Source organism: Miniopterus natalensis, chromosome 10 (genome assembly GCF_054644295.1).
Source record: "Miniopterus natalensis isolate mMinNat1 chromosome 10, mMinNat1.hap1, whole genome shotgun sequence".
Lineage (NCBI taxonomy): Eukaryota > Metazoa > Chordata > Mammalia > Chiroptera > Miniopteridae > Miniopterus > Miniopterus natalensis.
The window spans coordinates 46,335,787-46,360,678 of NC_142090.1; the positions used below are offsets into that span (position 1 = coordinate 46,335,787).

At 40.8% G+C, this 24,892-nt stretch overlaps 1 protein-coding gene across 1 annotated transcript in view; it reads left to right on the forward strand.

The window, feature by feature from the left end:
• Nucleotides 1–232: 232 nt before the first annotated feature.
• FBXL13 (F-box and leucine rich repeat protein 13) overlaps nucleotides 233–24,892 on the forward strand; it is a 253,394-nt gene continuing 228,734 nt past the window's right edge. Inside the window, 3 exon segments of the mRNA XM_087821113.1 lie at nucleotides 233–404; nucleotides 15,043–15,146; nucleotides 15,571–15,661. Of these exon segments, the coding sequence (XP_087677239.1) occupies nucleotides 330–404; nucleotides 15,043–15,146; nucleotides 15,571–15,661 (270 nt within the window). The 5' untranslated portion in view covers nucleotides 233–329.

Sequence of the window (24,892 nt, forward strand, 5' to 3'; positions counted from 1 at the left end):
ATCCCGGCGGCTCCCCCTAGATGGGGCGAGGGGCGGGCTGAGGAGAGCCGGACGCCGAGAACCGCCACAACGCGCGACCCGAAAAGGACGCCAGGGGACTGCCACTGACCGGACGCGGGCTTCTCAGGCCTCCCTTCGGGCCCGAGCCCGCCTGCCTCCTGGCCGCCCCCTGCCAGGGGGCCCCCGGTTTTGGTGCGCCCCGCCCCGCGCCCCGCCCCCGCGGTTGCCGCGGCAACGTCGGAACGCGCTAGGCCCAGGCCCTGGCTCTGCCTCGGCCGCTCCGGGCGTTGAGAGGAGGCTGGGAGCGCAGTTTCAGTGGGGCTCCCGCCATGGCCTCGCTACGCCGCGCCAGCCCCAGGCTGAGAAATTACTTCAAGGAGAACTACATTCCTCAGGTCTGCGAGGTACTGGAGCCTCTCGGCGGCGGAGTTAGAAGAGGGAGGACTTGGAAGGGGTTCCCAGAGGAGGGGCTCGGGTTTGGCGGGGAGGGAGTGGCGGCAGGGGGGCGGGAGGGAGAGGGGGAAGGCCACTGCGGGCTGCTCGCGGCGGCGCTGACGACGGAGATCCCGGGGAAGACCGAGGGGGTGACGGCGGCCGAAGGGGGCAGTGTGACATCTCCCAGGGAGAAGGAGCGCAGGGCCCCAAGATAGAAACTCCAAACTCCTACTTTGAAGGTTTGGGCTAGAGGGGCCCGGGGACGAGGTCAGGGTGAGAAAGGAGTGCCTTAGAGACAGAGGCGGGGAGCAGGACAGTGTGGCTTTATGACGAGATGTCACCCAAGAGGAGGACCTGAAGGGGTGTAGTGGATTTGGCCCAAGTCGAGCAGGGGGTTTCAGGGAGCGATGAAGGCAGAAGATAGATGGAAGTTAGCTAAGGAGGAAGGGGAAGCAGAGACCTCGAGGGGGAAGGCAGGCAGCCCTGTGTGAGGGGCAGGACCCTACACCCAGGATTTCCTTCAGCCGGAGGAAGGACTGCCCCCTTCCTCACCGTCGCAGCGGGAGGGAAGGTGGACGGGAGAGGGGCGGGCAGGTTTTGTAGGTTTGGAGGTAGAAAGCCAGGAAAGTTCTCCTCTGGTGACTTGTATTTTTTTCCTACAAACATTTGGTGAGGTCTTTGCCAAGAACGTGCATGTCTGGGTAGCGATGGAGAGAGCAGCGGTAAGTTATGGGGAGAATGAGGCAGAGAGAAATCTAGGGAAGGAAGGAGGTAGTGGCAGTGTTGAGAGCCCAGCTGGGGTAGTGACTCCTAGGCAGTTGGGAGGGCAATTCAGTTTGGGCCCCCTCCTTTTTGGATGGTAATTTGGAAGTATTCATTCAGATGTCAACTACATCTGCTCTTTGACCAAGCATTTCCTCTACTAGGGATCCACGATGGAGATACACCTGCATATGTGATTAGGATGCACAAAGATAGTCATTATAACATTTTTACACAGTGAAAATAGTAAATAACCTAAATGTGAATACAGGATATTATGTAGAATTAAGTATATCTTTACCTTTTGAGAAGAAAAGTTCTCCAAGACATATTAAATTAAAAAAAATACAAATTGCCCAACAAAGTGTCTACTAAAATCTAGCTACCTATCTGATTTCACATATTTATGTATAGGTGTATGTGTATTTATATATATATGTGTATCTATATTTAAGACAATAATACATGTATAGAATATATGCCAAACTGTTTACAGCAAATGTTTTGGGGGATGGTTTTAGAGGAGCAGTCTAATTTTTCACTCTGTATACATCTGTATTGTTTTAATTTTCTGTGATGCGTTGAATTTACATTTTACCTTTATATAATTATGTTTGAAAATATGTAGAGAGCATGATACTCATCTTCCCAATTATGTGATTTTTCTCAAGTAGCACTAAGTTGACTTCATCCAGCATAGGAATTTGCCAGGCATATAGAGTGGAAAGGCAATGATGAGGGTGCTGTGTTTTTGAGAGTGCCTGAAGTGATGGGCCAAGGACTCTAAGGACTGGGTGGGAAAAAGACATGATACTGATATGTGGGTAGAAAGTGGAGGTTCCTAAGAGGTGAGTGAAGAGGGCTAGAGGTAGTAATTGAGTGAGGGAGCTGGAAAAGTAGGAGGTAGGGGTCAGAAATTGGAATATTTATATTTAAGATTCAGGATAGAGCCATTCGGAGTGATGACAGTCTAGGTTGGCCATGGAGCGGGTAGCAGAAGTGGACTTGAGTTGAGGGTCAGGGAACATAGGGAAGTGATAGCCCCTCTTCACCTTGCTCTCCACTTGCTATAACACTACATAGCTGCAAGAGGCATCCCTGGTTCTTCCTCTATGTGAGCACTTCCTCACCAGCCTACTGTATTGCTCTGCCCCCAGAGAAAGGAGGCCCTCAGGAGTTCTCCCTGTTGTTTAAGGAGCCCTCTTGAGGAGTCCTTCATTCATCTCTACAGCCACATTGCCAGCAGTGCAAAAGAGCAGTCTTATGGGTCCCCACATGCCCACTTTAACCTGTTTTTTTGCTTTCCCTAAGAGACTACCAGAATGAATCCCATTGCTCCTCCTATCCCTGTACATTTGTCCATCTGACGCAATTTTCCAAGCCTCCCACTCTTCTAAAACCCATCTTCTGCAAGCTTTGGAATAGCTGATCTTTTATTTAAGATTTCCCTGTATGTTTAACCTCCTCTGAACTTCATCTGTCTGTCTTAAATAAAACCTGGTGTCTACTTAAAATATCATTTTCCTGCAAACCTCTTAAATAGAGGCTGATTTAAAAAAAAATCCTGCTTGATTTATTGCACTTACTGAATCTGTTGATTCATATTTTTCTTAATCAGTTTTAGAAAATTCTTGGCGATTTTCAACTATTTCTTTTACCCAATTCTCTCTTTCTTCTTCTGGGACTCCAACAAAAAATATGCTAGATTTTTTTTTTTTAACTTTGTTCTACATGCCCCTTTTGCTCTGTTCTGTTTTTCCCCCCATTCTTTTTTCCCTCTGTGTTAAAGTTTGGATATTTTTCTACTGATTGTCTTCGAGCTTACTGAATCTGTTTTATGCTTTATCCAGTCTACTGTTAAATACATCAAATGAATTTTTAATTTCAGACAGCATGTTTTTCAGTTCTAGAATGTCCATTTGATACTTTTTTATACATTCCGATTAAAGTTCTGCGACTTTTCATCCATTTTGTCTGTTATTTTGTTTTCTTTAACATGTTAATTTTTGCTCTCTTAAAATTGTTGTCAATGCAATTTTGAATTAAATTCTTTTAATTGTTAAAATAGAATAAATATTCCTTATTTAAATCACTCATGTGTTTTCTGTCTCCTGACTGGACTTTGACTGATATAGAAGGCTTAGCTGGAAAGGGAAACAAGAGAACTTTCTGGGGAGTTGGAAAATGACTGAGGTATGGATGTATCCCTTGTTGAAATAACACACATAAGATTTGTGCAATTGAATTTGTGTAAATTTTACCTAAAAAATATAATTGAGAACAGGCAGGAGAATGGATGGATATATAAATAATATAAGAATTACAGAATGGTGATAATCGTTGAAACTGGGTGGTGAGTATATAGGGGTTCATTGTTTATATACATTTGATGTTTTCCATAATAAAAAGTTAAAGGATAGTAATGTCTGGGTGTTTTTTCTCATAATGTATATAGCTAGGGGTGGGTAGAATAACAGGCTTGATTTGGCTGTAAAGTCATTTTCTGTGTTTGCTTGCCATATCAATTATCCATGGCTATGTAATACAACTTCACATTTTAGTGACTTAAAACAACAGGAATCATTTAGTTTCCTCAACAATCTGAAATTCTGGCACTGACCTTCAGGGAGAGCCCCATGTGGTACCATCTGGGGTGGATCAACAGGGGGTTAAAGATCCTTTTTTTTTTTTTTTTAAAGAATAGTTTATTAATTTTTAAAGAGAGAGAAAGGGAGAAGAGAGAAACATTAATGTGACAGTGTAACATCCATCGATCTCCTCCTGCATGTGGCCTACCAGGGACTGAGCTGCAACCAGGGTACGTGCACTGACTGGGAATCAAACCAGCAACCTTTCAGGTGCACATGAGGATGCCCAACCAACTGAGGCACACCAGCCAGGCAAAGATCTATTTTAAAATTGTTTCTTGCATGCTTGGCAAGTTGGTGCTGGGTGTTGGCTAGGAGTTTAGTTAGGTCTGTGAACAAGTAGGCTTGGTTCTTCCATATTGGCCTCTCCATGGGCTGCTTGAATTTCCTCACAGTATGGTGGCTCAGTTCTAAAAGCTAGCGTCCCCAGAGAGAACTAAGTAGAAGTTATATCACCATTTATGACCTAGGCTCAGAAGTCAACATAACGTTATTTTCTCCTGCATTCAAAAGGAGGGAACATAGACCCCACTTTTTTTTATATTTTCATGTCATTCTTAAGAGTTATATTTGTGGGATTTGTATCACAATGTGACACTTGGTATTTTACATCATACCAGCTCAGATCTGTATGATTTAAATCTTTACAAAGTGCAACACAGTATCATCACTTTAATTCTGGCACAGTCTCAAAATGGGCTAAGGCTGTCTTGGCTATCTGTTGTCACCGAACTGGTTTCCTTTTTTTTTTTAATTGAATTTATTGGGGTACAGGTTTCAAGTATACAACTCAATAAAACATCATCTGCACACTGCATGGTGTGCCCATCACCCCAAGCAAAGTCTCTTTCTGTCCCCATTTCCCCCACTTTGCCCACCTCCACCTAACCCCCACTCCTATTTCCCTCTGTCTATCACCACACTACTGTCTGTCCGAGGGTTATGCATGTATTTTTTTGCTTAATCCCTTCACCTTCTTTCATCCAGTCCCCCAATGCCCCTCCCCTCTAACAGCTCTCAGTCTATTCCATGTAACCATGCCTCTGTTTCTATTTTGTTTGTCAGTTTATTTTGTTCATTAGATTCCACATATAAGTGAGATCATATGGTATTTGTCTTTCTCTGTCTGACTTATTTCACTTAGCATAAAAATCTCCAGGTCCATCCATGCTGTTGCAAAAGGTAAGAGTTCCTTTTTTCTTGTTTTATGGCTGAGTAGCATTCCACTGTGTATATGTACCACAACTTTTTTATCCACTCATCTACTGACGGGCATTTGGGCTGTTTCCAGATCTTGGCTATTTTAAATAATGCAATGATCATAGGGGTGCATACAGTCTTTCAAATTAGTGTTTTGGGTTTCTTTGGATATATTCCCAGATGTGGAATCGCTGGGTCAAAGGCAGTTCCATTTATGGAACATAGACCCTCTTCCTTTTTTTTTAATTTTAATTTTTTAACTATATATATAATGTATTTAGAGAGAGAAAGGAAGGAAAGGAGAGAAAGAAATGTTCGTTTGTTGTTCCACTTATTTATGCATTCGTTGGTTGACTCTAGTTTACGCCCTGACCGGGGATTAATCCTGCAATCTTGGTTTATGGGGACGATGCTCCAACCAACTGAACTACCCAGCCAGGGCTAGACCCCACTTCTTGATGGAAGACATAGTGTAGTCACATTGCAAAAGGAGCCTGCAGGATGGGAAATATTGTCATAGCCATTCTGGAAAATACAATCAGACTCACCTGGCTTGTTCATACAAAGTGAATCTGGAATAAATTTGTATTTCACAGCATTAGCTGAACAAATAAGATGTGGATCACAAAGATATCACCCAGGAAGTGGGTTCGAACCCTTCTATAATGATCTTTTCTTCTTTCTTTTTTATGTTCCTGAGGAGCAAATATATACTGGACATTAACAAGTTGCCTACACAACATCTACTTCCCCTTTCCTCTTCCAAATATATCTTACATTTTTATTTTATAACCTATCTTTTTCCCTCATAGCCCATGTGCTTCAGGAAAACTGATTATCCCTATCTCTGGGATTGGCGTCTGATTAACTTACACAGCCAATGCATTGAGTTTTCCAGGCCATGATGTTTGTGACCATGGGAGAGGGCAAGATGTCATCTAAGCCAATTTAAGTCTGATTGCTTGTAATGCTGGAATAGAAATTTGCCATCTCTGAATATTCATGGGGGAAGCATGTAGCCCTGGGAGACATTGGCAATTATCTTGTATCCACAATGAGAGATGGTTTAAAGGTAAAGGGGATTCTGAGGAAGGCAGAGTGGGGAAATGGAAAGAAATCAGGTTTCTAGTGACATCAGTAAGTTGCTGGGTTAAACTTGTTACCAGATGGGGTCCAGGCCTGGGGTGGGTCTGCCTTGAGCTGGCTGGTAGTGTGTAGGTTCTTGACTTCATGCAGGAAAGATTTCACAAGTCCAGGTGATTTTGAGAGTATGTTTATTAAAGATGAGGACAGTGAAACAAAGGAAGGGCTTATGGTAGAAGAAGTAACAGGAGAGAGCCTAGGCAGGGCTGCTTTGGTTCTCTAGAAATGTTATAGGAAAGAAGTGATCCAAGGCAGGGCTACCGTTAGCTCACTGGAAAATCAGAGAAAAAGGGAGCTTTGGAGACAGGTTCAGGGGGTAAGCCTGGAATGAGCTGTTGCTGCTCACTGCCCCTCTGGTTGCAAGTCTTATGGGGTCCCTTAGAGTTTAGGAGAAAGAAAGCTGAGATACAAGGTATGGGCATGCTCTAATGAGAGCATGCTGTAAGTCAAGTATGTTTATTAAAGCTGGGGACAGTGAAACAAAGGAAGGGCTTATGGGTGCAGAAGCAGCAGGAGAGAGCCTAGGTGGGGCTGCTTTTGGCTCACTAAGAAATAAAAGGCACAGTGACAGAAGTGAGTCAAAGTGGTGATGCTGTCATCCCAGTGGAAAGTCAGAGAAAAAGGGGACCTTGGAGACAGGTTCAGGGGGTTAGCCCAGGATAAGCTCCTGCTGCCTGCTGCTCCCCTGGTTGCAAGTCTCACGGGGACCCTTAGAGTTTAGGAGAAAAAGAGCAGAGATATAAGGCGTGGGCATGCTCTAGGGAGAGCACACCCTGGTTCCTTTATCTTGAACCTGTTTTTAATCTTTCTTTGGCCAGCGGGAATCCTAGGGGAGGTCACAGGGGAGGGTCTTAACAAAATATTCATTAGCTTTTTGGGTGTGTCCTTCAATACGCTGATTGATCAAAATGTGCATATAAAGGGGTCAGGAGTTTTTTTTCTGGTTAGTTTTATTTTCAAAGAACATCTAAGAGGGACTGGGACCCAGGCCAGTCTGCCCTGGGATGGTCTGGAATGTATAAACCATTTGCTCCTAAGTGTCCTTGGTTAGGGAAGATAAAACCTTGTGATTCATTAGCTGGCTGTAAATTGCTCAAATTGTTTGGCCTTGTTTAATTATTTTGTCTCAGTTTCCCTTATTCCACTTGTCAAGGAATTTCCCTAGCTTCTTACATCCTGCCTCAAACCCACCTGAAGCTTGATCTTTTGAATTTTTAGTTGTAGGAGCCAATAAATCCTATGTGGAGTTGAGGTTTATTACGTGAAACCTAAAGCATTTGAAACAATACAAGGGTATTATTTTTATAGTGAGATTGCCTAGGTTTGATTCTTGGCTTGCCAATTACTAGTTGCGTGACTTTGAGCAAGTTTCTGAATCTCTCTGCCTCAGTTTTCTTGTAGTAAGATTCCAGATGGATGGGAGACAGGCCTTTATTTTCTAGAGTGAGAGAAAGTGATTGTGAAAGGAAAAAATGAGAAAAGAAAACTACAAAATGTATCCTCAGGCAATCAATTTTAGGAATAAACAAAGACGTCCAGGAAGCATAAAAGTATGGGAAACTGCTGGGAAACGCTGTTTTCTTATCGTAGGTAGCCAGCTGGCTGGCTGGGTTGCAGGCCTGTTCTGGTCTCCCGGGGACGAGAGCCATTTTGCTGAGGTCTCTGGGCATCCTGTTTCCTCGATGGGCCAGCCTCTGTCACAGCTGGCACCTTCCTAAAACCCTCTCACTCTAGTTCAGCTTCCAGCTGAACCTGTGGCTAGCTGCATACAGTGCATACTGGTAGAAGTGGTTTCTCTGTCTTTCTTTTTTTTCTTTTTTTTTTAGCAGAACCCCAGAGTTTTAAGATAGAGAAAGGGCACTGGGAAGAAGAAAGTTCTTCTTCTTCCATTTACACCCATCTTGCAACATCCAAGAGCAACTCTGCTTTTATCTGTATTATATTTTGGGATTCCCATGAGTTTTGTTTTTTAAATATATATTTTTTCTAATTTACAAAGTACATTTGAAACCACAGTGATCAACCATCATGGTTCTGTCAGGAAATAATCTCTTCCTTCATTGTTCATGTTCTCAGTGTTGCAGGAAGCCAGTCTTTTCCCTCATAGACCATTGGCATCTGGTATGGCTTTCATGAAACCTACATGTAATGTTTATACAAAAGATATAAACATAGAGATAGAGGATGGCCTTTTTTTTTTTTTAAGATCTTGGAGTCAAGTATCTTTTTAAACTTTAATTTTAGATTTGAAATAAATTAACTAAGTGGTCAGATACTTGGGAATTTGAAGAATAAAATGCCTTCTATATATTAAGATTCAGGAAAAATAAATTTTAGCATCTAGACACTCAGTGCCTGCATTAGATAGACCTGTGGGAAAACAATATTGCCTCCTGGTTCCTCACTCTGACTGAATGCATCATTTCTGTCTCTGAGAACTATGAGATATGCACCCCACCACTAAATGGAATTGCCTTCCTTGGAGATATTCATTTCAAAAGACATTGTATTTTAAAAGATGTCATTAATATAGGGTTCAAAAAGGAATTTCAGACAGTAGGTCATCAAAAATATTTAGAAGTCTGTCTTCCTTAATATTTTAGTAGGCAGAAGTTCACACACTGTCCACAAAGAAGGCGTGCCCCAATAGGGTCCAAAGATGGGTGAGATATTATGGTGTAATGTCTACAAAATTATTAAGCAGCTATTCATGAAATTGTATCTGAGTAAAAAAGTGCTTATCAAATTGTTAGTTAGATTTTGGTTTAATATCTAAGAAAGAATAAAAGAATTTGCAAAACTAGATCTGTCCAGCAGAGGGCGTATTTAAATTACAAATCATGATTTTATGCGAAGTGTTCTACTTTTAGAAATAAGTACATTTTTTACTTTTATGATTTTATGCAGTTTTTATGCTTTATGTTTCTTTTATGACTACTTTTCCAACCTTTGTTTTAAAGATATATTTATTTCTAAATCACATTCAGACTCAATTATGGTTTTTTAGGGACTAGTTGCTATAAATATTTGCCAGATATTCAGGAATCAGGAATTACTGAATATGTGAGCAAAGGACCACTAGCCAGTGTAGGAGAGAAGGAACTGGTTATACTAACTCATTTTGCTGGACCTTGGGGCTAGAAGGTTGTGGCTTCTCCTGAGGGCGGTTATATTTGCGGAGTTCCCTCAGCCCAGCCAACAAATTCATAGATGCAGTTCTAGAGGCAAACCTATGGGACACTTAAACAACCAAAAAGCATATGGTTTATTACTTCTCCAGTAACAATTCACTTATCCAGGGATTAGAGAGCTGGTAACTGCCTCCCTTGTGGGCCAGGCACAATCCAGCCACTATCAGAATCTGTTGTGTTGCTCTCACCCCACAGAGACTACATACCCTCCCCTGTCCAGTCTGCCCTAAAACCCCTCAAGTTCTGGCCTTGAGGAGCTGCTTCCCCTCCCTGAGGTCCCTTCTGAATGGCTGAAGCCAGTTGGCCCCTTTCAGTATACTTTCAGTTTTAGAATTTCTAAAATAAAAACTTGGTGTACCCTCTATTTAAATATTGACAAGACACAGAAGCCCCTTTATTTTCAAAATTTTAACTTACCTACTCCCATAGAAACAAATTAAGCTTTCCCCTAGAAAAACAGCATCTTGACTCTTTTTCCATCACAGATGGGAATTTCACGCATTTGTGAAATGTCACTTTGGACTTCTTTCGGGGGCTGGGGAGGGTATGGAAGTAGAAGGGACTTTGAACGATGTTTAGGAACTTAAACTTGCTCCTAAGTAAAGGGGTTTCTGTAACCGGGATTCTGACATTGCATTTTAAATGCATTCTCATCTAAAAAAAGAAAGAACAAGGTGCAAACTGTATGTCGACTATCCTACCACTTATTTAAAAGAAGAATGTGTTTCTGGGTTTGCATATGAATAGAATATTTCCAGATAGATATCATACCAGAAAACCCCCAAAACTCTTTAAGTTCTGGAGGAAGATACACATGCACACAATTTTGCGTGAGTGCATGGTATGGGTAAGGGAGAAGCCCTGGGTTTGTAGCTTCAAAACCTGGCTCTGTGAATCGCCTCGCCCTTCTTTGCCTTATCTGTGAAGTCCAGAAGCAAGAATACACCCATTAAAAGTCAAGGCCATCCTAGTGGGATCTTGGAAACTAACTGAACTGTGCCTCTCTGAGGCACGACCATCTGTGACTTTTGCCATGTGATTGATCTTGCTGAGGTTTGATCATGAATGACCTGTTAGGTCTAGAGGAGATCTAGTCCCAGGGTCTAGTATAGAACTCTGACTTCTTCACAGCGAGGCTCTGCCTGCTTCTTTCTTACATTAATCCTGTACTCCAACCAAATTGGTCTGGGCCCCAATGCTTTGCTCTTGCCAAGAGAAAGACACTGCCTTTAAGCCCCCAGCCCTGTCCTTGCCAGGTGGAAGATTCTCCAACTGCTAAGGACCGCACAAGCATTTGGTAATCACTTTTATTTCTACAACCATGGAACAATTATTTTCTGTATTGCTATTTAGGCCCTTAGCATATTTCACTGTTTATCTGAATAGCTTAAAAGGTAAGTAAGACTTGCTCTCTTAAATGTCTTGTATCTACCCATAATTCTAATAGTTACTATCTTGCTATTTATATTTAAACTATTGTTCTATCAAGCTCTCTCTCCCAACCATTTCTCCCCAAATGCATTCATACTAATCTCTTCCATTAGATTTGGTATATAGTCAGTTTCTCTCTGTCATCACACTGGCCTTTGAATGGTACAAGGGAATGTTTTTGATTTTTTCCCCCTTTAAGTCTTTTCCTCTAATGGCAGTGATAATTAGCCATGCAATGGTTAAAAATAATAATGATGGCTTGCTGTGAGTACTTATTTTGTGCTAGACAATTTTCAAAGTCCTTTACATATATTAATTTAATTCGCATTATAGTCATATGGAATGTGTACCTTCATTATCCCGTGTATAGTTAAGGAAACAGGAACAGAGAAGTAACTTGTCAGAGATTACACATTAGAAGATTTCAGATCCAGGATTTAAACCCAGTGGGCTCTACCCACTGCATTATCTTGTTCCTTGAAAGATGGGTAGTAGTAGAAAGTAGACGCGACTGTCCTGGATTAACCCACATTTGTCATCAGTATCCAGACAGCTTTCAGAATATTTGAAAAATATTAGGGACTGAGATTAGGGAGGCAGAGCCAAAAGAAAGTTGAGGATTATACAATAGTTCTGTGAATTTACAAGCTGATAAAGTCAGTTTGGATAATTAAGTCACAGTCTTTTTGTGTGTAAGTTTTTGTGTAAGTTTTTACTAAGACAGAGAGCAATAATAAAGCCCTGATTAATGTTTCTGAGAGTCAAACATTCATCTTGTGATAATGTTTACATATTTCACCTCTGCTTATGAAGACCAAGCTAATGGTTTTGTGATTTTTATTTTCAATAAGAAAAAAAGCTATTAATTTACTAACTATGGTTTCTTATTGGCATGTAGCTATGCACAGTTCACACAATAATATATAAAACCCCAGGCTAGCCCTAGCTGGTTTGGCTCAGTGGTTAGAGTGTTGGCCCATGGACTGAAGAGTCTTGAGTTCGATTCTGGCCAAGGGCACCTCGGTTGCAGGCTTGATCCCTGGTGGCTGTGTGTGGGAGGCAACCAATCAATGTGTCTCTCTCACATCTCACACTGATGTTTCTCTCTCTCTCTCTCTCCCTTCCAGTCTCAGAAAAAGCAATGGGAAAAATATCCTCAGGTGAGGATTAAAACAACAACAAAAAAGCCCACCTCAGGCTATTTTATTTTGCCTAGTGGGAAATTATGAACTGAGAGATTTGTTTTGCAAAGTGAACATTTGAACTGTGCTGGTTCCATATGCCTTTATTAGCATTCCAGAGACTTATTCTTTCAACCTGAATTGACTTCTGCAAGTTAACTTTTCAGGAAATGTAGTTTTCTGATCTGTGGAGCTAGGAAATATATATAAAAAAGCAATTTCTCATATCCATTAATTAGATCCCAACTTTCTTAAAAACTCACCTTAAGGGTGAATTCCATAAAGGACTAGTTCTCAGACTTGAGAGTCCATGTATGTAGGTATTGCCCTGAATCTAATAAAAATATGGATTCATAGGTACTGTCCTTAAAGACCAAATCACTTCCCAGGTGATTCTGATGCAGATGTCTTCAAGGTGCCAGAATAGGATGGAGAGGGAGCACAGAGTAGGGAGTACAGAAACTAGTATTTTGGGGACCCAGGCACACAAATTCAAAGGAGCAGGTGACCTTTCATCAGAACTGTGCGGGGAGCTTTCTGAAGTCTGGCCTCCATGTAATAGAAGACTTCAGCCCTTTGGGAATAGAAGGCTATTAAAATCCAGCTCGCAGCTGTGGTGAGAACCCCTGATCTCCTGTGCAAGTATATTTTCCAGGTTTGGAGGAGAAGGAAGTCAGTGTGCAGACTGCTGAGGGCTCACTGTGAGCAGCTGTGGGGCTAGGTCAGGAGGCAGAGTTGGAGAGGGAGAGACAGCTAGGCCTTGCCATTTTCTCATAGTCTTAAGGGCTGGATTTTCAGCCTGCAGGCTGCACACTCTGAGGGGGACATAGAGCTATTGCAAAGTGGGAAATGTGTTGTGAAAGGTTCAAGGAGAAACTGTCTTCTTTTTTTTGGAGGAATGTTATGGGAACTGCTGAGAGCCTAAGGATCTGCTGATAGTTGGCCCATGGAGGTGGGAAGAATTGTGCATTGCTCAAGGGGTGGAATTATTTTGTTCATGAGAGAGAGAGGAGTAGGAAAAACTCCAGCAAGAATAGGCTATATGTGGAAGAAAGGCCAAAGAAAGCCCCCTACTCCACCCTGCTGGAGACAGTGAATGGGAAGGCAAAGAGACTGTCTGGGATTCCAGGTGATTTCTGTGGGATGTGTGCTGTAAACCTTTCTCTCTCAACTGGAAAAATATGAAATAATTCTGTATATCTCACCAAAGTTTCTTCTTTGGGGAGAAACTCAATAGGAAAATATGACAGCAGCAATTTTCTGAGTTTCATGTGCTTTAAACATGTTCTTAGATACAGTAAGTCATTTGTTTCCCATCTACATGAACCATGCTACAGTTTTCCAAATCTGTAGATCTTATGAATGATAAAATACCAAAACATTTCAAAAAGGCTTCTGAATTCGCAGATTTAATTTTTTTTTTCTTTTAAAAATCCTTTTTATTGATTTTTAGAGAGAGAGGAAGGGAGAGGGAGAGAGAGAGAGAGACATCGATATGAGAGCGAAACATTGATCTGCTGCCTCCTACACTCTCCCCACCGGGGACTGAGCCCGCAACCTGGGCATGTGCCCTGACCAGGAATCGAATGAGCAACCCCTCGGTGCACAGACAATGCCCAACCAACTAAGCCACTGAAAAAATTTAAATGTTTTCAAATTACAGTTGACATACAATATTATATTACTTTCAGGTGTACAACCTCGTGATTAGACATATAACTTATGAAGTGATCACCCTGATAAATCTAGTACCCATTTGACACCATATATAGTTATTACAATATACTATATTCCCTATGCTGTACTTTACATCCCATGTGGGCCCTTTAAGAGGAACTGCCTGGGACTCCAGAAGCCTCCTTCTCACTCAGCCACAATGCCTGCTGGTTTTCATAACCAGAAGTTATGGGAACTTCTCTTCCCAGCACTGGAACCCTGGGCTGCGGGGCATGGTGTGGGGCTGGGACCCCTCACTCCTCAAGGGAGACCTCTGCAGCTGAGATACCCCTCTTGATTTTTAACCACCACACATTCCACTCTCCGCCCCTCCATGCCTCCTGCTAGTCTCCGTGTGGCTTCTTCTTCTTTTTTTAATTATTTACTAATTTTGAGAGAGAGAGATAAACATAGATTTGTTTTTCCGGCTATTTATGCATTTATTTGTTGCTTTTTGAACATGCCCTGACTAGAGATCAAACCTGCATCCTTGGCATATAGGGACGATGCTCTAACCAGCTGAGGTACCTGGCCAGGGCCATGCGGTTTCTTCATCTCCTTAGTTATAGGACTTCTGTTCAGCTAGATTTCAGGCTGTTCTGAATGATGGTTGTTCTGTAGTTTAATTGTAATTTTCATGTGGTTGTGGGTGGTTCATTTTCCTACGCCTCCATCTTGACTGGACCCCACAGTAGATTTTGGTGGTGGATTTTCTCAATCACTTTTGTAGTTGGGTCTGAGGAATTTTTGACTTTATTTATTTATTTATTAAATATATCTTTATTGATTTCAGAGAGAGGAAAGGAGAGGGAGAGAGATAGAAACATCAATGATGAGAGAGTCATTGATTGGCTGCCTCCTGCATGCCCCTGACTGGGGATCGAGCCCGCAACCCGGGCTTGTGCCCTGACCGGGAATCGAACCCCGTTCACCTGGATCCTAGGTCGAAGGTCAACCACTGAGCCACGCCTGGCCGGGCGGAATTCTTGACTTTTAAAAGGAGTTCCTCATACTTAAAAAGAGTAGAAACCACTAATCTAAAGAATCACAATAATGTCTTCAATTTGGCTCTAAAACACTCCTTACCTAATGCAAAACACTGTGCAGGGACTCTATTGTGTTGTTTATGATGGATGTGAAAAAAAGAGTAAAGGTAAACTGCATTTTGGTTTGACTTTAGCACAATATTAACACTGAATAAATATAGCGGGATAGCTATAAAGCATGCATACTTTAACCTGTCATACCATTTGACTTCGTAGTAGGGCCAGAAGTCTATCTGTTGCTTTGAGAACATGCAGATCCAGAAACACCGATTTTATTTCTTTTCCCCAGGTTCTGTTGTGTGGTCTACTTGTTACTTGTCCTCAGGATCCGCTGAGGTATTTAGAGGAAATGATCGTCATTATAATGAAAAATGGCCTCGAAAGTCTTCTATGGTGAGTATTGTTTTAATTTGTGGTAGGGAGATATTTTGAAGGTAAAATGCTCATTGTATAGTATCAAAAAAGGTCTTGCTATTGGATGCTTCCAATCTCAAGATTGTTAAAAGAATCCCTCCACAATTTGCCCACTGGTTCTCAACTTGAGAAATAGTGTTTTCATCGATACTTTATGCTCTAGGGCAGTTTATTTCAAGTTGGACATGAGGAAGGGGAGGCATGCCTTCACAGGGAATGCTGCAAAATGTTGATGGGGGTAGTTTGAAAAAGCCCTCCTGGTGATTTTGATATGCTTCTCCCAAGGGACTTGTCTTTTCCTTCCCCTCCCTTACATCCGTCCAAAGAACCACTGATTTAATTATGGAACTAACTACTATAAAATGAAACTAATTTTTGACTGTGTTTTTTGATTTTATTAAAGGGATATGTGCATTGATCCATCAATGAAACCCAAAATTCGGAGACTATCTGAAACTTACTTGGAACAACTTTTTGGATTGGATGATCAGCTGGTAGGGATTAGTAATCAAGCATTCTAAAAAATATTTTTTAAGTTTTGATGGAAGTTTTCATGTACAATTTAGATTTTATGAGTGGTGTGAGAGCAGACTGATTTTGCAACTGGGGACACTCCCAAAAGTGACGGGGCATCACACACACACCGAGACATACACACATCCACACAGCTACACTCATAGTAAACCCCCCACAAATTTCCAAGAAGAATTGAGACAGGCATTTATTCTTCCTCTTTCTGATAAAAACTTTATATTAAATTTCCATTTTCCCCCTTTCTTCTTCCCCTCCTCTCTTGCATCTTTATAATGATAAAAATAGTGTGGTGGAAGCTTTAAAGGAGGATACTTTCTTTCCATCCTAATCTACTTCCTTCTGTATTCCATCCCCCTTCATTTTCCCTGCCATCTACCCAGGAATTACGCTCATAAAGATATGGCCAAAACATTAAGGAGATCTAAGTTAAAAGTCAGGCTGATTGTCAATGAAAGGAACAGCCAGCTCCAACAGCTGGTTTTGATCCTGTAAAGAGGGCAAGGAAGTAATTCAGGACACGGACACTTTGAGAACAAAGACTGTGTATCTAAGAGAAGCTAAAACAGCAAAAGGCATGTGGGGAGAGAAATACAGAGACAAATTAGTTTGTGTGGGACCATGTGTGATACCTCCAGATTCCAGGCTGACGTCTCAGTAAGCATAGGCAGGGCTGGGGAGTTGCTGGTGAAGTTGAGCTTTCATAAGTGGAATGAAAGCCTCAGTCAAGGTTGGTGCCAAGAGCCAGGAACAATCTGAAGCATTATTTAGAAGGATGGGTGGAGAGTAACACTGGATCCTAATCAGTGGTATGCAATAGAGAGAAATAGAGGGATGGAATATTTCTGCCAAGCCTGGAATGATTCTGAGGCACTCATGTCTGATCAACATGTCTGATCCTTGTTGATCTGCATCCTTGTGTGTGGTGTCTTTATGACCTGACTTTATCAAACACATACCTCTGATCTACTGTGAGTGCAGATAACTGAAAACCAAGTTCCTGGAGATGTTTGGGGGCAACCTCAGGAGCTGAGAGGGAAGACCTGGGGGATGGGATTCTAGGTCCCCCATCCTCACCCTTACACACTAGAATTGTTCTGCTTAGAGTATAACATCACTTGAAAAAAGCTTGAAGACCATTGCTGATAAGATACTAAAATTGTTAAACTACTGATCTAGAGGGGTAAACCTCATTGTCAGTATTTTGAAAGCAATCTTATAAAATGCAATTAGATTGTGTCCAATGTTTAGATAAAAGCCTATAAAGATTTTTTTAAAAATGCACAGAATTTCAACAGACATCATAGCTACTTCAAACACAAAGTTTTATTAAAAAGCAATTCTCAGAGCTATTTCATGATGTTGAAAGCACAAAGGATAAAATGTTGGAAGCTGATCCTGACTTAGAAAGGAGTATGACAATTCACCAAGACATAAGAAAGATGTCCACTTCATGTCATAAGTTAGGAAAAATAGAAACTAGATGTGACTTTGCAAAATGTAAATCTCCAGGTGCCTTGGATTGCTTAGTTAGAGGCCTTAACCTAGGTTGGATATAGATTAATTCACTTTTCCTTCACCCTCAGTGAAAATTGGAAAGTTGTTGTTTTTTTAAACAAAGAAATAAGACACCAATTTGCAATGTTTCTAATATTTTAAATTACATATACTAAATAAATATTAGCTTTCCTTTTTAAATTTTCTTTTATCTAGTAATAACTGCCAGTAAGGGAGTTTTTAATGTTTTGAAAAAACATTTTAAAGGCCACCAACAATTGTAATTTTTCCTATTGATTATTAGTACTGCTTTGCATAGTTTTAGCATGCAGTCATTTTTATGGTCTTACACTACACAGTCCTGCACAGAAAGGTCTGCCTGAATGTGCCTATATATAAATATACATTTGTTCCTATTTATGCAAACAGAGAAGATTTACTACAGGAAACTATAAATCTAATAGTTATACAAAAAACAGGAAATGTTCTCATAACAGTAGATATATAGTTTATCTGTGTGTTCCAAGATGAAAGAATCAACCATTGTAAGAAGGAAACTAACTTCACAGACTTGATTCTCATTTCTTAGGAAATTAAATCTCCAGATGGACCTACTAATTACAAGAAGAAAAGGCATTAAAAAAATCATTAACACAAAACATAACACAAAAGTACAGAGAATGCAATAATGATCTCCCATCATACAGCTTCAACAATAACCAACATTTTGCCATTCTTGTTAATTATTTTCCCCTTACCCTTTTTTGTGGAGCATTAGGAAGCAAATCCTAGGAATTATGTTATTTTACCAGTAAATAAAAACTTCAGTGTGCATCTCTAACAGGAAATGAGATTTTTAGAGAATGTACCACAGTGCCATTGTCTACGTAATGAAGTTGGCAATAATTCCTGAATATAATCTAGTGCTGATTATATTCAGATATATAAATTCCATATTCAGTCCATATTTGGGTGTCCCAAATTGCCTCAAAAATGCCTTTTTACTTATGGCTCTAAGTCAAAATACATACAGGGCCCACATATTCGTTTCACTGTTATGTATCTAATGTCTCTTGCAATCTACAATTGTTCCTTCTTTTTCCCCATGTCATTTATTGAAGAAAATATCATCTGTTGTATAAAATGTCCCACATTCTCATTGTTTCCTTTGGTGTCATTTCATTTGTTCTTTTTCTTGTATTTCCTGCAAGTTGTAGTCAGACCTACAAACGTAATATTCAAGGTCTTTTTTTTCTCTTGTTGACAAGAATACTACATAGGGAGTGTTGTGTTCTTCCTAGGGCATCACATCAAGAGGTACCCAAGGTTGGACTGACCCGCTTTTTTTTTTTAATCCTCACTGGAGGATATATATATTTTAAAATTTATCTTTATTGTTGAAAATATTACAGATGCCCCCTTTCCCCCCCATTAACCCCTTCCACCCCCCACCCACTCCCCGCCCCAGGCTTTCACCACACTATTGTCTCTGTCTATGGGTTATGCATATATGCGTATAAATTCTTTGGTTAATCTCCCACCTACCCCTCCTTCCCTCTGAGATTTGTCAGTCTGATCCATGCTTCCATGTCACTGAATCTGTTCTGTTCATCAGTTTATTACGTTCTTTAGATTCCACATATAAGGGAGATCATGTCATATTTGTCTTTCTCTGCCTGGCTTATTTTGTTTAGCATAATATTCGCTAGGTCCATCAATACTGTCGCATATGGTATGAGATCCTTCTTTACAGCTGCACAGTGTTCCATGGTGTAAATGTCCCACAGCTTTTTCATCCACTCATCTACTGATGGGCACTTAGGCTGTTTCCAGATCTTAGCTATTGTAAATTGTGCTGCTGTGAACATAGGGGTGCATATATTCTTTCTGATTAGTGTTTCAGGGTTCTTAGGATATATTCCTAGAAGCGGAATCACTGGGTCAAAAGGCAGTTCCATTTTTAATTTTTTGAGGAACCTCCATGTTTTCCATAGTGGCTGCACCAGTCTGCATTCCCACCAGAAGTTTACTAGGGTTCCCCTTTCTCCACATCCTAGCCAGCACGTGTCATTTGTTGATTTGTTGATGGTAGTCATTCTGACAGGTGTGAAGTAATACCTCATTGTGGTATTAATTTGCATCTCACTGATAATTAGTGACATTGAACATTTTTTTATATGCCTCTAGGCCATCTGTATTCCCGCTTAGAATTGTCTATTCAGGTCCTTTGCCCATTTTTAAGTTGGATTGTTTGTCTTCCTCTTGTTGAGTTGTATGAGTTCTTTGTACACTTTGGAAATTAACCCCTTATCAAATATATCCTTGGCAAATATGTTCTCCTATACCTTGGGGTTCCTTTGTATTTTGAGGATGTTTTAATTTGCTGTGCAGAGGCTTTTTAGTTTAATGTAGTCCCATTTGTTTATTTTGTTTGTTTGTTTCTGTTGTCCTAGGAGCTGTATTGGTGAAAATTCCACTATGGGAGATTTCTGTGACTTTACTGCCTATGTTTTCTTCCAGGATTTTTATGGTTTCATGACTTACTTTTACGTCTTTTATCCATTTTAAATTTATTCTTGTGTATGGAGTAAGTTGGTAATCTAGTTTCATTTTTTTATATGTACCTGTCCAATTTTCCCAACACCATTTATTGAACAAACTGACTTTACTCCATTGTATGCTCTTGCCTCCTTTGTCAAATATTAATTGACCATAATGACTTGAGTTGATTTCTGGGGTCTCTGTTCTGTTCCATTGATCTATATGTCTGTTTTTGTGCCAATACCAGGCTGTTTTGATTACAACGGCTTTGTAGTATAGTTTGATATATGGTAAAGTGATCCCCCCAACTCTGACCTTCTTTCTCAAGATGGTTGTGGCTATTCAGGGTCTTTTTTGGTTCCATATAAATTTTTGGAATATTTGTTCTAGATCTGCGAAATATGCTGGTGTTATTTTAATAGGAACTGCATTGACTCTATTGATTGCTTTGGGTAGTATGGATATTTTAATGATATTAATTCTTCTAATCCATAAACATGGTATATTCTTTGACTTATTTGTATCTTCCTCTATTTCTTTTTTTCAGTGTCCTGTAGTTTTCTGAGTACAGGTCTTTTATATCCTTGGTTAAGTTTATTCCTAGGTATCTTATTTTTTTAGTTGCAATGGTAAATGGGATTTTTTTTCAGTTTCTCTTTCTAAGGGTTCATTGTTGGTATATAAAAATGCCATTGATTTCCGGATGTTGATTTTGTATCCAGCTACCTTGCAAAATTCATTTACCAAATATGGTAGTACTTTGGTGGAGTCTTTAGGGTTTTCTATATCATCTGCAAGTAATAACAGTTTTACTTTTTCCTTTCCAATTTGGATACCTTTTATGTTTTCTTCCTGTCTGATTGCTGTGGGCCACCCTGTCTTGTTCCTGTTTTTAAGGGAAATGGTTTTAGTCTTTGACCATTGGCTGTAGGTTTGTCATATATGGCCTTTATTACGTTCAGGTATGGCCCCTCTATTCCCACTTTGCTGAGAGTTTTTATCAAAAATGGGTATTGGATTTTGTTGAATGCTTTTTCTGCATCTATTGATATAAACATGTGAATTTTGTCCTTCATTTTGTTTATATGATATATCACACTTACTGATTTGAGAATATTATACCAGCCTTGCATATCTGGACTAAATTCCACTTGGTCATGGTATATGATTGTTTTAATGTACTGCTGGACCTGTTTTAATATTTGCTAATATTTTGTTGAGGATTTTAGCGTCTATGTTCATCAGGGATATTGGTCTGTAATTTTCTTTCTTTGTAGTGTCTTTATCTGGTTTTGGGATTAGGATAATGCTGGCCTCATAAAAAAAGCTTGGGAGTCTTCCCTCCTCCTGAAGTTTTTAGAATAGTTTGAGGAGAATGGTTGTTACTTCTTCTTTGAATGTTTGTTAAAACTTGCCTATAAATCCATCTGGTCCCAGACTTTTGTTTCCTGGGAGGTTTTTGATTATGGCTTCAATTTTATTAATTGTTATTGGCCTATTCAAGTTTTCTGATTCTTCCTGATTCTACTTTGGAAGGTGGTATGTTTCTAAGAATTTGTCCATTTCCTCCAGGTTGTCCAGTTCGTTGGCATAGAGTTGCTCATAGTATTTTCTTACAATCCTTTGTATTTCTGCTGGGTCAGTTGTTATATTGCCTCTTTCATTTCTGATTTTATTTATTTGTGTCCTCTTTGTTTCTTGGTAAGTCTGGCTAAAGGTGCATCAATCTTGTTTATCTTTTCAAAGAACCAGCTCTTGGTTTCATTGACCATTTGTATTGTTTTTTAGTCTCTATGTTATTTATTTCCACTCTGATCTTTACTATTTCCTTCCTCCTACTTACTTTGGGCTTTTCTTGTTGTTCTCTTTCCAAGTCTTTAAGTTGTAGGGTTAGCTAACTTATTAGAAGTTTTTCTTGTTTTTTGAGGTAAGGTGACATTCATAGTGCTGTGAATTTCCCTCTCCCTCTCAGGACTGCTTTCATTGTGTCCCATAGATTTTGGGTTGTGTGTTCATTTTCATTTTTTTTCCAATAAGTTTTTTTTATTTCTTCCTTGATCTCTTTGGTAACCCATTCATTGTTTAATAACATGTTATTTAGCCTCCATGTGTTTGAATGTTTTTGAGTGTTTTTTATTGTAGTTGATTTCTAATTTCATGCTATTGTGATCTGAGATGCTTGATATGATTTCAATCTTCTAGAACTTGTAGAGACCTGCTTTGTGTCCTAACATGTGGTTTACCTTCCAGAATGTCCTGCATGCACTTGAGAAGAATGTATATTCTGTATCTTTGTGATGGAAAGTTCTGTAAATGTCAGTTAAATCCATTTGATCTAGTATATCATTTAGGATCACTGTACCCTTGTTGATTTTTTTGTCTAGAAGATCTATTCAGTGATGTCAGTGGGATGTTAAAGCCTCCTACTATGATTGTATTGCTGTCAATCTCTCCTTTAAATTCCTCCAGAAGTTTTTTTATATATTTGTGTGCTCCTATATTGATTGCATATATGTTTATCAGAGTTCTATCCCTTGTTGGATCGATCCCTTTAGTATTATGTAGTGACCATCATTGTCTCTCGTTATGGTCTTAATTTTGAAGTCTATTTTGTCAGATATGAGTATTGCTATCCCTGCTTTTGTTTTTTCATTTCTATTTGCCTGGAAAATTTTTTCCATCCCTTCACTTTTACACTGTGTGAGTTCTTTGTTCTGAAGTGGGTCTCCTGTAGGCAATATATATATGGATTGTATTTTCTTATCCATTCAGCTACCCTATGTCTTTTGATTGGAGCATTTAAGCCATTTACATTTATTATTATTAATAAGTACTTATTTATTGCCATTCTTTCTTTATGTCTCTGTTCCTCTCTTTCTCTACATTTCTTCTTCTTCTTATACCAGCCCCTTTAGCATTTCTTGTATTGCTGTTTTGGTAGTAATGAACTCCTTTAGCCTTTTTTTTTTTTTTTTTTTTTGTCTGAGAAGCTCTTTATTTCACCTTCAATTTTGAATGATATCCTTGATGAATAGAGTATTTTTGGGTTCAGTCCTTAATTTTTCATTCCTTTAAATACTTCATGCCACTCCCTTCTGGCCTGAAGTGTTTCTATTGAGAAATCAGCTGTTAGTCTCATGAGTGTTCCCTTGTAGTTTACTTTCTGTCTCTCTTTCTTGCTGCTTTTAGGATTCTTTCTTGATCTTTAATGTTTGCCATTTTAATTATGATGTGTCTAGGTGTGGGTCTTTTTGGGTTCATTTTGATTGGGACTCTCTGTTTTCTGAACCTGAGTGACTTTTTCTTTCATCAGGTTAAGGAAGTTTTCTGTCATTATTTCTTCAAACAAGTTCTCTAAACCTTGCTTGGAATCTCCTCCTTCTGGTACCCCTACGATTCAAATATTGTTACATTTCATGTTATCCCAAAGCTCCCTTAAACTGTCTTCAGGCTTTTAAAAACTTTTTTTCCAATTGCTGCTCTGATTGGGTGTTTTTTCCTACCCTGTCTTCTAATTCGCTTATTCTGTCCTCAGCTTCTTCTAATCTGTTGATTCCTTTCAGTGTATTCTTTATTTCAGCTATGTCATTCTTCATTTCTAACTGATTCTTATGCAGGCTTTTGACGTTCTCATTAAGTTGCTTGAGCATCCTTATAACCATTATTTTGAACTCTATATCTGATAAATTCTTTCCTCTGTTTCATCTAGTTCTTTCTCTCGTGATTTCTCCATTTCTTTCATTTGGGTATTGTTTCTTTGTCTCCCCATTTTCTTGTGCTGGTTGTCGTGGGGTACCAGGTCAAGGATGCAAGGCATTTCTGGTAGTTTCTGGTAGTCCCAGGGCCCAGAGTTTTTCAGCCAGGTCCTGATGGCAGGCCTATGAGTTGAGTGAGGAGGGCAGGGCCAGGTGCACTACCTGAAGGCTGTAGACCAGGTAGGCAGGCAGGCCTGGCAGGTCTTCTTGTGGAGGAGAGGCAGGCTGGCAGGCAGGGTACACACCTTAAGGGGACAGGCCAGGCAGGCAGGCCGGCCTTGTGTGGGGTGTCAGGAAGATGCTGCTGGCCTGGAGGCAGGCAGGCAGGTCGGCTGTGCACCTTTGTAAAGGAGGCAGGCAGATGGCCGCGTGTCCTTGTTAAGCAGGCAGGCAGGCAGGCAGGCAGGCAGGCAGGCCGGCCGACTGTAGGCACCCCGTCAGGGAGGCGCTGCTGGCAGGGAAGCAGGTCAGCCGTGGGGCCCTGTCAAGGAAGCAGGCAGGCCGGCCCAGGGCCTGCCCGGCTCAGGGTGGCAGTCAAGTCGCCGGCTGTGGGAGCCGGGTCGAGGAGGCGCCCCTGGAGGGAGGCCAGCTGTCTGCGCCGGTCTGTGCACAGGGTCAGAGAGGCCAAACCCAGTCAAGGGGGCAGGTAGGCCGGCTGTGGATACAGCGTCAGGGAGGCGGTGTGTCTGTCAGTGGCCTTTGGGCGCTGGGCCGGGCTGCTCCCAGCAGCCTCCCCAGGAGAACCCTGGGGATCCCTCTCCACTCAGTCTGAGAGAAGCGCCCAGCTGAGCAGCGCTGCAGTCCCAGCAGCTCCTCTGCCATGAGCTCCCTCACCCCCAAGGAGCTCTGCACTGACCGACCGATGCCCCCACACTCACCCCCACACCCACCCACCTACCTTCTCAGTGTGGTCGGGTCCTGCCAGCTGCTATCTTGGAAAGTGAGCGAGAGAGTGGAAGGGGGGGAGAGAAAGATAGAAACACCTGATGGGGGGAGACGCAGGGCCTGGCTGCCTCCCGCTCATGCACCAAGGGGGGGGGGGGGGGGCTGGGGATTGAGCCTGAAACCGAAGTCGGTGCCCTTGGCCAGAATCCAACCTGGAGCCTTCATTCTGGGGCGCCGAGGCTCTAACCACTGAACCAAACCGGCTAGGGCTGGAGGATCCAATTGTAATGAATCTTGATATCTACAGACATTAATATAATTGCTTATTTAGTTTTATCCTTTAATGCAATCTTGTCTTTATCCTTCAAGGAAATATTTTTATTTCAGAATAACCATACCACAAGGCCACTAACAATAAAACTACTGCAGTTCAAGAAAATCATGCAATTCTTTTTTGCCTTTAAGATGTATATTTACTACCAGGTATTTTCAGTAAAAAATAATACATTTTTTTTT